Raw genomic sequence first — 15,672 nt, forward strand, 5'->3', positions numbered from 1 at the left:
TTTCAATTTAAAAACAACCAATTGATAGAACTAAGTTTCACACTATGGGCCCTATTTTAACGATCTAAACGCAAAGCGTGAAGTGCAAGGCGCAGGTGCACTCAGGGCGTGTCCAAATCCACTTTTGCTATTTTAATGACGGAAAAACGGTCCGTGTGACGGGGCGCATTTCTGGAATGGGTTGTCCCTATTCTCTTAATGAGTAATGGTCGTAACGTTCAATACACCAGAGTGTCATCTCCCATTCCCTTTAAGAGCGAGATGCGCTCTTTAATTTGACGCACGAGCAGATCGGTTTCTGCGCTTGAGAAGCGTTATGCTTTTCCACCAACAAATTCTGCCATGTAAATAGCGATCCGCCATGGTGCGAGCACATCTCGCTCTTAAAGGGAATGGGAGATGACACGGGACAAGCAGGCATCCACCCAAGCTCCACGCGATGAGTCAGTTACTATACATGTGTGTGTATTGGCAGGATTGTTCAATTAATTAGCCAATTTCATTTATCATTATAAGTAGTAATAGGCAGAATTGCAAATAGGTAGCCTAATTCTAATACTGTACATGCAATGACTATCCATCATTACATTTTTATATTTATGTAGCTTACACAATAATATTCTTTTACATTGTAATCGTTTTGTTTGTAATATTTGGCATGTTTGTGTGATGCGCATCCCTGTGTGTAATAAGCAAAGTCAACGTGCCCTGTGGACCCGCCCAGAGGCACATTTTCTACCAATGCGCTCTTTAAATAACAAAAAAATATTGCGCCGTTGACTTTAGACTTTAGAGCAGGTTTGAGCTGGTCTATGGCACAGTCTATTTTCAGCTCCTTAAAATAGCAATGCACCAGCAATGCACCTGAACACACCTCTTTTTTTAGACCAGCATGCCCATGGGCGCACAAATGGGCGCAAATGCATTTGCTGATTAAACGACGTGGCGCTGGACGGGAAAATGCAAACAGCGCCAGACTGACACTAGCAAACACACTTGCTCTGCGCCTTGCGTCTCATTGCGCCGAGTGTATGATAGGGCCCTATATGTTAATTCGTTTTTGATAATCCAATACTTTTATAAATACTTTTGTTTCATTGTGACCTGCTTTAAATGTTTAGGCCCATTCACACCCATTGGAAATGCCTCACTATAAGCCAAGCCTTCTTTGTTTTAGAGAAAAGGAGGGACAAATGGGGATCAATTTTGCTAATGAATATTGTCAGTTGAGCTAAACTTGTACTGAACTTGTAATGTTCCTTTAAGAGAGTGTTAACGTAAAGGCCAGATTGACTGCTGTCTAAATGTTAGAGAGTGACTTGAATCAGATTTGTCCTCTTGTCATTATTGTGCCCTTGACCGTTGCACTAAAATCAGAGTTCTTCAACGGGAACTGATTGTTTTTTCAATTGGTACTCCGTAAATCCCTTCAGATAAAGCGTCTTTTAAACATTAGGACAGGGGTGTTTAGGAAGGATTGTGTGGGTGCTAGAGCCAGACCTGTTCAAACGTGTCTCCGTGCTTCACTTAGCATCTGACGAGACTGTCACTTTAATGAGACAGACCTTGCATTGCACTAGCAGACGGTATCAGATGAATTGTTCTCTCTCTCTCATCCAGTTCACAAAGGAAATGAGACAAGGTTTTAGCCGAACCTGTGATTTACTTACTCCTAAAGGTATTTGACCCGAGTCTGGTCGATACTCTATTTTCCTCGGATGCTTTTTCTCCTTTAATCCCCACGGCCGTGTGCCAGGGTGCTTTAATGGCTTTTCTGTCCTTGTCTCAACCTCTCCGACTCCCGTTTTTACAACTGTAGTAGTAGAAGTGAAGTGGAGTGAAATGGAAAAGAATAATGTGTTTTGGTCTGGACTGTACAAAACAAGCATCGGTTTGTTTTTTCCTCTTATTATCATACAGTTGTGATGCAAGATTCTTCTGATGGGATCATGTCTAAAGGCTTATTTGTTTGACAAATCATCTGTGATGTTTGACAGCTTCTTTAGGTTTTGCACTTCGGGGCCAAATTTATCAAACAAACACAACATTGTAAGATGATTTTTAATTAATGCATTTTATTTATAGATTTTTTTTTTTTTTTGAGAGCACTCTTTCCAAATTGTTGATTTTCTTTATCAAATTCAAGACCAGTACTTTGTCTGTGCAATATTTATTTATTTACTTGAGGTAATTTTTTTTTTTGATTTATTATTTAATTTTGTATCATATATTAATAGTTTAAAAATTATTCTAAGCCTATTATGAGCGACAGTAGACAGTATTGCGCTCTTCACAAATGTTTTTCTTCATATTATACATTTCTTCCCACCAAATTCAAGGCCATTGCTTGGTCTGTGCAGTATTTTTATTTATATATTTATTTATTTATTGTTTGTTTGTTTTTTGGTGTTGGTTAAAACTTAATTTTATGCCTCTTTCGTAAACAAATGAGTGCTCTTCAAATTGTTCATATGCGTTGTAAGACTGATATCACACTTTATGTAAAATTTAAAAATGATATTTATGACCATTCTTTAAAATCTAAACTGTTGCTTGGAGACTTTCCCAATTATATTTTACCTCATAAACACTGTCATGGTGGCAGAAATCATAGAAACTATAACAATTAAACTAGATCTATAAAATTTTATTGACTCTCTCCTTTTGTGTTTTAATTTATTATTATTATTAGTATTATTATAACTAGTAGAGTCAATGCTTAAACTTTTGTACCTGTGGAAAATCTCAATGTATATTTAGCATTATTGCAATATTACAGTGGTATAACATTTATTTCCTATGGTAAGACAATCACGTAATACTTGTTTACACAATAATACAATATTTGGGGATTTTAATTTAAGTGGTGCATTGCTGCATGTTTCATTCTTGTATAAAAAATGCTCATGTATAATCTAACTAAGATAAAAGAAGCAATGATTCACAGTTGGTGACTGGACAGCTAGGAATAGTATAACACATTTCCCTCTATATGTCAACATTCTAGTAATGTAGCTCAGGGTGTGACTGTATACTGTAACACTTGACACATGGTAAAGGTATAATCTGTAATTTCTGAAACAGTGCCTTCTGAATGGATGGGAGGGGTTCTTTGGAAACATCTTTGTGGAGTCACTGCTGACGTACATGGGAGGGTTTTTATTCTGAGGCATTTCTTTCTCTAAAGGCTCTAAAGTTGCAGCAGTTATGGATTTTCCTTGAACTGTTTAATTGTCAGGTGTGTGCACTGTACCACGAGGAATTTATTTTGATACTACCAAGCATCAAAAAACAATGTAACGAATTCCCTTGTAATTTTTCAACTGACAAAAACTGTATCTATGTTAAGCTTCTGTAAAATTCCTCTAAATATGCAAACTTTCTGGATGTCATCATTCAATAAACTCATTATTTTGCACTGAGAGTGCAGCCGGGATTGTTTATGATCGAGTAACAGTCTCAAGATCTGATGCAGGACATGTAACCCCCCCCAAAAAAATATATAAGTGCAATATAGAAGTTCTAAACATTATATATATGCATTACACACACACACACATGCATATATATATATATATATATATATATATATATATATTTATCTATATATACATATATATATATATATATATATATAGAGAGAGAGAGAGAGAGAGAGAGAGAGAGAGAGAGAGAGAGAGAGATACATGTATATGTATACAGTTCATATTTACAAAATATTGTTTGTATTTATAATTATAATTACATTATCTTACAAAATATTACTATATTTATTCTTACTGTATTCTATATATATATATATATATATACAGTATATATTCTTATTCTTTTTACTTGTATACAGGTACAAAATATATGTACAATAATGTTATATTTTTTAACACACACACACACACACACACACACACACACACACACACACACACACACACACACACACACACACACACACACATATATATATATATATATATATATATATTAAAAAACGTCATTTTATAAAACATTTAAACACTGCTTTTTATTTTTGTTTATTTTATAAATGCAAGAACTGTAAATATATCATTTGAAAATATATAATATATATAGTACACACAGTAAATACAATATATATGTTTAAAATTGTTGTATTTATTTTATACAGTATATTTGTTTTTTGTTTTTTAAATACAGGTACAAAATAATAATTATAAATACAACCCGAATTCCAGAAAAGTTGGGACGTTTTTTAAATTTTAATAAAATGAAAACTAAAAGACTTTCAAATCACATGAGCCAATATTTTATTCACAATAGAACATAGATAACATAGCAAATGTTTAAACTGAGAAAGTTTACAATTTTATGCACAAAATGAGCTCATTTCAATTTTGATTTCTGCTACAGGTCTCAAAATAGTTGGGACGGGGCATGTTTACCATGGTGTAGCATCTCCTTTTCTTTTCAAAACAGTTTGAAGACGTCTGGGCATTGAGGCTATGAGTTGCTGGAGTTTTGCTGTTGGAATTTGGTCCCATTCTTGCCTTATATAGATTTCCAGCTGCTGAAGAGTTTGTGGTCGTCTTTGACGTATTTTTCGTTTAATGATGCGCCAAATGTTCTCTATAGGTGAAAGATCTGGACTGCAGGCAGGCCAGGTTAGCACCCGGACTCTTCTACGACGAAGCCATGCTGTTGTTATAGCTGCAGTATGTGGTTTTGCATTGTCCTGCTGAAATAAACAAGGCCTTCCCTGAAATAGATGTTGTTTGGAGGGAAGCATATGTTGCTCTAAAACCTTTATATACCTTTCAGCATTCACAGAGCCTTCCAAAACATGCAAGCTGCCCATACCGTATGCACTTATGCACCCCCATACCATCAGAGATGCTGGCTTTTGAACTGAACGCTGATAACATGCTGGAAGGTCTCCCTCCTCTTTAGCCCGGAGGACACGGCGTCCGTGATTTCCAACAAGAATGTCAAATTTGGACTCGTCTGACCATAAAACACTATTCCACTTTGAAATAGTCCATTTTAAATGAGCCTTGGCCCACAGGACACGACGGCGCTTCTGGACCATGTTCACATATGGTTTCCTTTTTGCATGATAGAGCTTTAGTTGGCATCTGCTGATGGCACGGCGGATTGTGTTTACCGACAGTGGTTTCTGAAAGTATTCCTGGGCCCATTTAGTAATGTCATTGACACAATCATGCCGATGAGTGATGCAGTGTCGTCTGAGAGCCCGAAGACCACGGGCATCCAATAAAGGTCTCCGGCCTTGTCCCTTACGCACAGAGATTTTTTTAGCCATTTGTTGCCCCCATGCCAACTTTTTTGAGACCTGTAGCAGGCATTAAATTTTAAATGAGCTAATTAAGTGGATAAAAGTGTAAAATTTCTCAGTTTAAACATTTGCTACGTTATCTATGTTCTATTGTGAATAAAATATTGGCTCATGTGATTTGAAATTCCTTTAGTTTTCATTTTATTAAAATTTAAAAAACGTCCCAACTTTTCCGGAATTCGGGTTGTATATATATATATATATATATATATATATATATATATATATATATATATATATATATATATATATATATATATATATTAATAACTTGCAGTTTTTTTTTAAACATTTAAACAGTGCAAACTATGTTAAAAGTTAATCAGAAATGATGCAATTGATGCAAAAAAGCTCATAAACATGGTGCACCTCAGTATATATATAACTGTAAGGGCATCTAACCTTTTTACATTTAATTTTAATTAATTTATTTTTTTTAATAGCTTCTGTCGTTTCTAAAAAAATGTTGGTATCTGTCCAGTAGGGGGCCTTTTAGATTAAAGCACCTCCTGGAATTCACAGATACACTGTTGCACTAAACTGTGCGATCTCACTCTTCACATGTGTAACCAAAGGAGTGATGCAATTCTGTTAATTCAGAGCCCTGGGTTTTTGTTAGAATCACACCTGCATGAAAGCATCGAACGTTCGTGAGGGAAACAAGCCGTGAGCTCATTTCTAACAAATAAAAGGAAGTTGGACTTTAGGAAGATAAAGAACCACTAGTCACGTATTGGAATGAAAAAATCCCCCAGTGTGTTCACATGACCTGTCACAAGCTGCTGCTGCTTTTTAATTGCTGTTAGGAATGAGACTAGTGTATTATAGTAATACTTAACATTTATTCCAAATTAAAATGTCAGAATCACAGGATGAGTGTCAAACACAATTTCAGTACATTCATTTTGATACATTATAGCATATATAATAGTTAATAAATACATAAATAGGACATAAAAAATAAAATACATTAAATACGCTCAAAAGTTATAAATAGGTCAATATACCACAAATACCATTGTTTTTTCGAACCTTTAAATTCCTTATTATTTCTACAACGAAACACGTAAGATAATAAACATCATATTAGCTTAAAATAATTATAGGAGTTGTAGTGCCCTTGGTATAGCGCTCATGACTGAGTACATAGTACACAGTGCACGGCTCTCACTGCATCTGATGTTTTTTAGAACCAAAACATTATGTTACAATGCAATAAGGACTCAGCATTAGTCAAACTACTTTAAAGCGAATGCCCTGAGAACATACTTTGGAAGTTTTAACGTAAAACACTTGTCTTCATACCGTGCCACACAACTCATGTGGCTAACAAATTACAGGGCAAACACTCCAAAGAAAGTTTTGGCATAATCTTCTTCGACGTCGGTCATGCGGCTGGTTTTGGTCGCCAGCTTGTCGCCCTCCATGAGCTTAAAGACGGCACCCAGGTAGATGGTGCTGTACGTGGTCTTCCCATCATCTTTTGACTGGCATACAGAGTGGGCCGAATTCTGCAGAGGCTTCCACTGTTCCACCGCATCCGTATAACGCCAGATGCTGTGGCTCAGGAATTTCATAGCATCATCGTCTTCATTGTTTTCGTCCAATTTGCACTGTATGGCATAGGACACTTGGCTGTATACAAAGTAAAGGCCGTCGGCGGGAATGTGAATCTCATTGTTGTCCAGCTTGAGGCCGCCCTGTTCAAACGACTGATCCACGCCGCTTACCCACTTCAGAGAATCTGATTTCGGGTTGCTGTTATGCTCACCTGCAAACACAGAAGATAAATGTGTGAGAAGATGACCACAGGCACTTCGAAAGTGTTAGAATGGTAACAATGTAATGCAAACTCATTCCTATGAAACCTAACTGAATTAAATGTATATAATCCTACAATTGGAGGTCATAAAATAGCAGAAATGGGCCTGTTCCCAATTTGGGTTAAAGATCAGTCTTTATCTTCAGTAGAGCATGTGATAAAGTAAGTTTACTGGAGTCTCCCCACCTCTTGCCGCCCACAGAGAGCCAAATGTTTTACTGTATTGAATTACGTTTTACTACAGTGGGAAATCCACATTAGTTCATGTTGAATGATAAAAGCAGCTCTGTGCCAACAAGCTCCTTTTTGAGAATCGTATTTTTTGAGAATCTGATAAGATGAACTTGGCTAAGAATACCAAACTCAGTCTTTTGAAATGACATAACCTATATGACGAATATGAACCCGGTGCACAGAGAAAAGTCAAAGATGCAATCTGAGACGCACCATGTAAATGAATGGCTGCTTTTGTTTTCTCCGCAATCTGCTTCAGCATTCTTTCTTGCTCTGTGGAAAAGAGGATTGGAGTCAGTTTCACAGTTTGCTTCAGTTGCCAATAATGATTAAATGAATGTTTAGAAACTAGAAAAGCAAGAGTTCAAGAATCCAAACATTTTCATGGCTATCCGTAATAAATTGGTAGAGTTTCAATTAACCATTTTTGTAAAATTGGCTTACTCCACTTTGACCCCTAAATTTTGGGGTTAGGAGAAGACCTCCACGCTTATTTTTCTAAAAATCTTACATTTATATACAATATTTGATGGTAAATTATTTTCGCTCAGAAATTGCAAATGTAATAATAATGTTGACAGCCTAAAAAATTGCCAGCTTGTAAAACAGTTACATTTTCTCACGAGTCTGGGTTGAAAACCTAAATTTGAGCTTTGAAAAGTGCTAACAAAGACGGGATGCTGGGAATATTTTTTTACCTGATTGTGGGCTGATTTGTTTCTCCGAAAAAAATTTAATTTCTTTTTGGTCCTCTTTCTGTAAAAAAAAATAGACATTGCAAATTTTGATTATCAAAGGCTCATTTAAAATTAGGTTGCACTGTTATGTACTTGAATGATATAATCGTCCTACACTAAAGTTTCAGTCTTACCGTTAAATGCCAGGCGAAGAAAACAGCCGCCACTGCACAGAGGGCGAGAAAAGCGACAGCAGCAACTGTCTTCCATATCCAGCTTCTGGAGGACTTCAGCGGTAAGGGTACCACTGTTGTCTGATAAACTCCCCCTGCGCCGGCTTCCAGATCTACTGTTGTTTCGTATTGCACCATACTGTTAGTTCTCTGAGATGTGTTCCTTATTGAGTGAGCTTTTGAACTGAAGTTATCTGCTTGCTAAACACTCTGGTATATATACATTTACTACAAATGGGGAAACTCCAGTGATGTCAGCTAGCTTGAGGAACAGAGGTAGGTTTGAAAAGGGAAAAACACCCTCAGCTCTCAAACACCAACTTTCCACCCACACACACATACTAACCTCCAGACAGCACTCACACACACACCCTCACACTCTGTGTGCCAAATAGTAGCATAACACATCCTCTTTACACTTACATGCTTACATTCAAATTATGCTTAATGTTTTTTGTGTGGTTCACTTTATAAGTTTAATTAATCTCATACTGCATTTGTATTATGCTCAAGATCATAAGTTAACTTAATGTAGTTTTAAATTAGAAATCACATGAACTTTTGATTTGTTTAAATATATGTATTCATAATAGGATTAACGTGGTCTGATAAGCCAGTCATCAATGGCTTTTTAAAGAAGGTTAAGCATTTCTTATTGAGTTTTTTTTATGTAATGTAAGTACATTATTTGATTAGTAAATAAGCAATTTCATAATCTCCTCTGATTTCGCAATAAAACCCGATGAACCAGCTCCAGCTCCAGCTCCAGCTCCAGCTCCAGCTCCAGCTCCAGCTCCATGTGGTTGATGCTAATATGCCACAGGCACTTTCAGTTTCAGGTTGGTGATGTAATAACAGCCTATCCAACTCGCCCAACAACACACAGCTGACTTACTTCCTTTTGGGAGATTCCACGCCCTGAAATTCTTTTGGCCTTTTCAGTCTTGTTTTTGATTTCTCTCTCCTTTTCTCTCTCTCTCTCTCTCTCTCTCTCTTTCTCTCTCTAACATGATCTCACGTTCACTTTCTATGTCACAAGCTACTGCTGGTTTGTTATTGAAATGGAAGCGTTTTTATGATTTTTTTTTTCAGCATTCATAAAAACTGTCTGATGCAAGATAAGAGGCAAGAAATACATGTGCTACCATTTTGCAATAGGACTGATAAGAATTTTGTTTGTGGTTTCTTAAAAACCCCATGAAATGTGAGATTGTTTTTTCTTCTTCTTCTTCTTCTTTTTTAAGCATGCCACAACATTCCCTACAAGAAAAGAAAAAAAGAAGAACACAGCACAAATAAAATGTGCAAAGTACTTCAAGTAAATAAATCTTCCTTAAGTAGGCCTACTCCCCAAGTTAAAATCCTGATTGTTTGTGCCACTTTTGGATTTTTGGAAGCTGGAAAAAATTTTGTAGTATGCTATGTGATAAGACACCTTAAGTGGAGTCGGAAATGTTGTAATTGGGAGCTCCAAGCATGGATGACCAGATAAAGTCATAATTTACAAAAGGGAAACTCAGAATTATACATGATAGACAACTTTTCTGAGTTGTGACGCCGGAAGCCTTGTGTCAATTTTTAACTCTAACCTATAAGTTCGACAATATCAGTAAATGGAAACAAGGTTAATCACTGAAATTTTACTGTTTGCATGAGGCCAAACAAAAACATTTTTTCTAATGATAATAAGTGATAGAAATTAATATTTTCATCATTTTGAATTCAGATTCAATTATTTTGTTCACAGTATAATTTTGTTTCTTTTATTTAGGATACTAATGTGTTATATTCTGTAGCCTATCGCCTTATCATATAGCCTATACAATTTGATGTTCTCAGCAGGCATATTTAGTGTTTATGATACTTTACAACTACTTTATGTGATTTCTAAACAGTCTCGTTCACACTCGGCTTCCATACAGTATTGGAGTTGCTACTTTCTTAACAAATATATTAATTGTAATTCATTTCTCTTCCTGTGCTATGTTGCCTTGAAGATCATCTGTAACCAAAGATGGTGACCTCCGAACTCACTCGTCACTCGCAAATAAGAAAACCACGTCCAGGAACAGCTTCGATGGATCTAACTGGTTCTAACTGGATTTAAAACTCATATGCCCGTCTCTATAAGTTACCGAAACTAGAAAAAACATGCAACAGACATGAAGGTTGTGAGTTCTGAAAATGTATGGGTGTAGAATGGTCTGTAAAGGTAACAGTATTAACTCTGTAAAGACCGGACAACAGTCAGAAAAATCTAAGTTTTGAAATGGAATATTTGATTGAATTTAAAAGGAAATCTAAAACATGGTTTGCATTTTGTATATCATATTTGATCAATCTAATTTTATGGGCAACATATTATAACATAGTGAGAATATGGTGCTCATATAGGCAATTTGAGGAAAGGAAAACTTTTTATTCAGAGGCCCAAACTCGGCAAAAATTATTTTTGTGCAAATATTGTAAGTAAAATGACCAAAAGGTAAGATTTTGATTGCTTGTGATGTAAATCAATGAGTTTTTAAAGATGAAAAGACTAATTACATAAAAAACACAAATATTAGGCCTATAGTTGTAGCGCTACATTTCCCAATAATATTAGAATTACACTAAAATGCCTTTACTTGCTAAAAAAAAGGACTGCTAAATAAAGGTCAGAAGGCATGTAGAAGATTGTTCAATAGGTTTTCAATCAAATTTTTATCGTATTCATAATTCAGAGGCCTAAGAAACTCATGCATCAAATATAATATGGTATAGGGTTAAGCATTCATATAAAATACTGGCAACTGTTTTCTGCTTCTGTGTGAACGTGGAACTGACAGCTGTAAAATGAAAAATATGACCTAGACCAGAAATTAATATATTTATATTTGATCTTATTCTTATTTTCTATATTATTGTTGTTATTATTTTTATATGTGTTAAATGTGTTAAACCAAAAACCATTGCAGTGCTGGTTCCAGTCATATCTATTTATATCTTTAGTGGTTCTAATGAACTATTCTATAATGATATATGGTGTTAATGTGGTTTATGCTGTCCTGCTGTCTTAAATTGTCTGTGTGACTGTGCCGTAATGGGTAAATCTAATTTCCATCTTCTCTAATGGCTTAGAAAGGAAATGAAGTATGAGGCCACAGTAGTCTGATATCACTTTATCTCGCTTTCCCCTTCCGCGTAAACTTCAACCAAACCCTAAAGAAAGTGTTTTAACTCATTCCTCTCTGAATCATAGTATCTTGTTTATTAGATGAGAGTGAGTCATCCCATTCATGCTGTGTTTTGAAATAATTGCTGCAATAATAGCAGGTTTTTATGTGAAACATGGGAGGATTGCACCATGGGGCTCCGTGTAGTAATTTCTCATTCTGTTGTTGCCTAACTAAGGAAATCTTTTGCTCATTATGTCTTCCTTGATTTCGACGAGGATCTGACTCCTTGGGCCATGTTTGTGGTTTCTGTTGTAAATATGTATAGTGTGTCAACATGAAGTGATATTTATCAGGTCCTGTTCTGTAGTTGTGGGGTGATGTGACATTTATGTGTGGTCATTTGGGTCTATATGAAGAAAAGTCTGTATGTAGAAAGACTGTCCCTGTATAAACGTAAAATACAGTTGACATTATCTTTAGCATTAATGTACAATGATAGCAACAAACAGCACTTCTGGAGTTTTCTGCTATGAACAATGTGTTATCATGTTAATGACATCAGTGGAGAAATGACTGCTAGATAATGTTAGATAATAGTTTACTTGAGAAAGCAAATCTTTCTTTCTTTCTTTTGTAGTCCATAAAAGGAGATGGTAAGGTGAATCTTGATACTTCTCTGAATTGTAATGAGCACTGTCAAGCTTGAAAACTGACTACTTACACCATAAAAGGTATTATAAAAGTGATCCATACAACTTGTGTGGTTATTTTTGGCCTTGTGAAGCTAGCTAAAAATTTAAATTGTAATATGTACCCCCTCATGTCATCACAAACCCATCTTTCATTTATCTTCAAAACACAAATAAAGATGGTTATGTTCATTATAAAGTTTATAAAGATTAATCCATATGAATGGAGCGGCGTAATCCAAGTCTTTTGAAGAGACCTGATCATTTTTAACAAAAATATTGGCTTCTAAATCTAAAATTTTATTTTTCACATATTCAAACTTTAATTTTGGTTATGACAACCATTGGAATTATTGACATTAAAACTTGCCTTATGTGTCATATTTGAATAAACGTGAAAGGGAAAGAGATTATTTAGTAAGTAATTTATATTTCACTATATTACTCACACAAATCTACAAACTGACTTAAAAAGTATTGGAATAAAAGTCACACTTTTACAATTATTTAGTTTTTTTTTTCATTCTGGAGCTCACTGCCATCCTTCCCATTCACTTTCCTTGTATTCTGGCTAACATCCAGGAAATCACATGATGGTGATTAAAGATTGTCTTTTATTTTTAATATCAGTTCTCAAAAATCTTAAAGCACACATAAGTTTACAATAAGCCATTTTAGTTTTTATTTCACCATGATTTTGTGAGATTTATGTACCAACATTTAGTTTCACATTACCAAAAAAAAAAAAGGTTTCATAGTCTCAAACTGGCTTAGATTCACATGCACTACAAATCTGTGTCTATATAGCAGGTGCTGTCTGTAGAAACCATGCATGCCGCATTCAAAGAGCACATGTGATGTAACTTCAAAGGGCAGATCTTTGAGAGGGGGAAGTGTGGGAGATCCCCCATATTTTAGGTTATATTAATGTGGTTATTCAGTGGTATGGCTGGGTTGATAATTCTGTAAGGATTCCCTCCATGCTTTCCACACTTCCGAACATTCTCTCCATTTTCCTTTACCTTATGTCTCCTTAATGCTCCACGTAGGAAGGGATACATGACGTAGAACACGGTTAGTTTCACAGCTCCTCTCTGCATCTGGGTTAACACTTCTACCACAAAGAAGAAGAAAAAAAGCACCCTTTCTTTTTTCATACATCAGAGGAAGATGCACAGAGGAGCAGGAGTTTCTAACCAGTGATTCTCTGTGCCACCTCATGCAGTTATCACCTAGCACCTTGTTTGTGTTGCCATGTGAGGCATAAGTTTGAAGGACATGCTTGGGAGGAAATTTTGCCAATGTGTGTTATGAGTCCACCAGCTCATTATTTATGTCTCAGTAACAGTGAGGTTTTGAGTCAAAAGTCCGATCACACACACTTGTTTTCAACCAGTGGTTTTACCTGATAGTAAAATTCCAAAAATATAATTATGGGGCAAGTTGTCACATTTTTTAATGCTACAAATGTATTAATGCCACACTGATTTACAAATCAAAACAAATATGTAATATTTTTACGCTACCTTTTAAAAGAATAGTTCTCCCAAAAGTGAACATTTGCTGAAAATGTACTTGTTTAGGCCATCTAAGATGTAGATGAGTTTGTTTCTTCAGAACAGATGAGCATTACATAACTTACAATAGGTGCCGTCAGAATGAAAGACTGATAAAAACATTACAATAATCCACATGACTTCAGCCCATCAGTTAAAGTTATAGTATCTTGTGAAGTGAAAAACAACGTGTTTGTAAGAAATAAATGCATAATTAAGGTATTTTCACTTTAAATGTCACTTCTGGACAAAATATGATTCCATAATCCATAACAATACTTCCTCCAGTGACCATCCCCTTTTGTCCTCTCTCTTCAAAATCCACTATAATATTTGCTTTGGACAAGATTTCAACTGATGGACTGGAGTCGAGTGGATTGATTGTGAAGTGTTGTGATGGTTTTATCAACTTTGAATTCTCATTCTTCCGGCACCTATCCACTGGTGAGCAAGTGATACTAAATTTTGGCACATTTTATTGTCACAAAATATCAACATGCATTTGATGAGCTGTATCTCTGTTTTTTTTTTTTTAAGGTGAGACTTCAAAAATGATCACAGTCAAAATATTCACTAGAGTGAAATGTGTGAAATGAATATATACACCTGTATATAGCTGTATGCATGAGTCTATGCATGAGTGCAAAAAACCACAAGCTAAAAGGAAATGGTTGATGGTGCACAAACAGACATTCACAAACAAAGGTTAAGTTCAGTTGCTTTGCATATGGTCACCAAATTCTGCTGACAAACAGTTCTTCTAGTTCTTCATGCTAAAGCAAGTTTTTGCTTAAAGGTAAAGGTTGGATTTCAATTTTTTTCTATTTATTTTGAAGTCAGACTGAACACAAAGACGTTAAATAGTCTTACGTCCATAAACATGCAGTTTTTTTGCAAGGGGCTGGTTCATCTCAGGACACAAGCTAAGTGTTGTTTACGAAAGCAAGGATATGAAAAAAAATCGCACTGTGCTTTCAATGATACTGATGACACTGGAGGTCTGTGTCATGAAAGAAGAACAGAAAAAGCTACCCGAACATATTATGTTTGCTTAAAAAAGGCATGATTTGCTTCCTCAAATGATTTTCCGCACCGTTCAGCAACTGATAGAAAGAGAGGAAATAAATGAACCAAGCCTCAAATGGTCAGTAGACTTGATGAATATTAACAAAATCTCTCTCAAATGCTGCAGTTGCTTTATTAATAGCAAAACTATTTGATGGAAGAATTTAAAGGCTTAAAAAAAATGCATTTTTGGTCAATTTGCATGAATTGTTTGTGCAATTTGCTTTTTCACTCACTGTTGTCACATGCTCTGTGTACATTGTGCAACTCATCCCATCCCTACACTGTAATTTGTCAACCACATTATAACATGATTTAAGTGGCGGAGGTGAGATGACTTTTCAGTGTGGGCTAGAGGAATAAACTAAAAAAGAGGATTTATAAATGCGGGGAATTTCAGAATTGTGAGTCATAGGACATAAATTAGCTGTAGTGCCTGTTGCGGTTACAGTTTGTTGGCGAGGGTAGGTTTTTGGAAATAAATTCAACTTTGTACAGTATACCCCCAATAAGGACTCGATATTTCAAAAGTCAACATTGTTTCAGTATACTAAATAAAACTAGCCTGTGTACTATATATTGACCTTTGACATATTGTTCATTATCTCTCTGACCTTAAAATTTTATTGGTTAGTTCTGGAATGGAAGGAAGCTTCCTCCTGCCTTTGGCCTCTTAGATTTTGATGCGTGTTCACGCAATCGAAACACAATGTTTGTATCTGTGGCTAAAGAGGGTTTAAGTTTCTGTGGTTTGCTTTTCAAGGGCCACCAGGAAGACCATGTTTAGCACGTGTTCTTGTGATGACTGGCTCCCTCATGTGGCTGCCTGAAGTAAATATAAACTGGGTCACATGAAAAATGAGTCAGGGGTTGAGTTAGATTCAAAAATACAAGGTGAATTGTGGCAAA

General features: G+C 35.6%; 1 protein-coding gene across 1 annotated transcript; it reads right to left on the reverse strand.

The window, feature by feature from the left end:
- Positions 1-6,166: 6,166 nt before the first annotated feature.
- On the reverse strand, positions 6,167-8,493 carry tnfb (tumor necrosis factor b (TNF superfamily, member 2)). Its single transcript, XM_059515078.1, has 4 exons — positions 8,257-8,493; positions 8,084-8,135; positions 7,599-7,658; positions 6,167-7,100 (listed from the first exon to the last, which is right to left on the reverse strand). The coding sequence occupies exons 1-4, from the start codon at positions 8,431-8,433 to the stop codon at positions 6,664-6,666; spliced, it is 726 nt and encodes a 241-aa protein (XP_059371061.1). The 5' UTR covers positions 8,434-8,493; the 3' UTR covers positions 6,167-6,663.
- Positions 8,494-15,672: the final 7,179 nt, after the last annotated feature.

The sequence above is a fragment of the Carassius carassius genome, chromosome 28 (assembly GCF_963082965.1).
Source record: "Carassius carassius chromosome 28, fCarCar2.1, whole genome shotgun sequence".
In the NCBI taxonomy this organism is placed as follows: Eukaryota; Metazoa; Chordata; class Actinopteri; order Cypriniformes; family Cyprinidae; genus Carassius; species Carassius carassius.

Bases quoted from the DNA above. Each gene is read 5' to 3' on its own strand.
- tnfb (XM_059515078.1), bottom strand. From the start codon at position 8,433: ATGGTGCAATACGAAACAACAGTAGATCTGGAAGCCGGCGCAGGGGGA. The intron at 8,136-8,256 runs GTAAGACTGAAA...TTACAGAAAGAG, and splicing joins TCTTCGCCTGGCATTTAACG to GACCAAAAAGAAATTAAATT. The intron at 7,101-7,598 runs GTGCGTCTCAGA...CTGTGTTTGCAG, and splicing joins AGCAGCCATTCATTTACATG to GTGAGCATAACAGCAACCCG.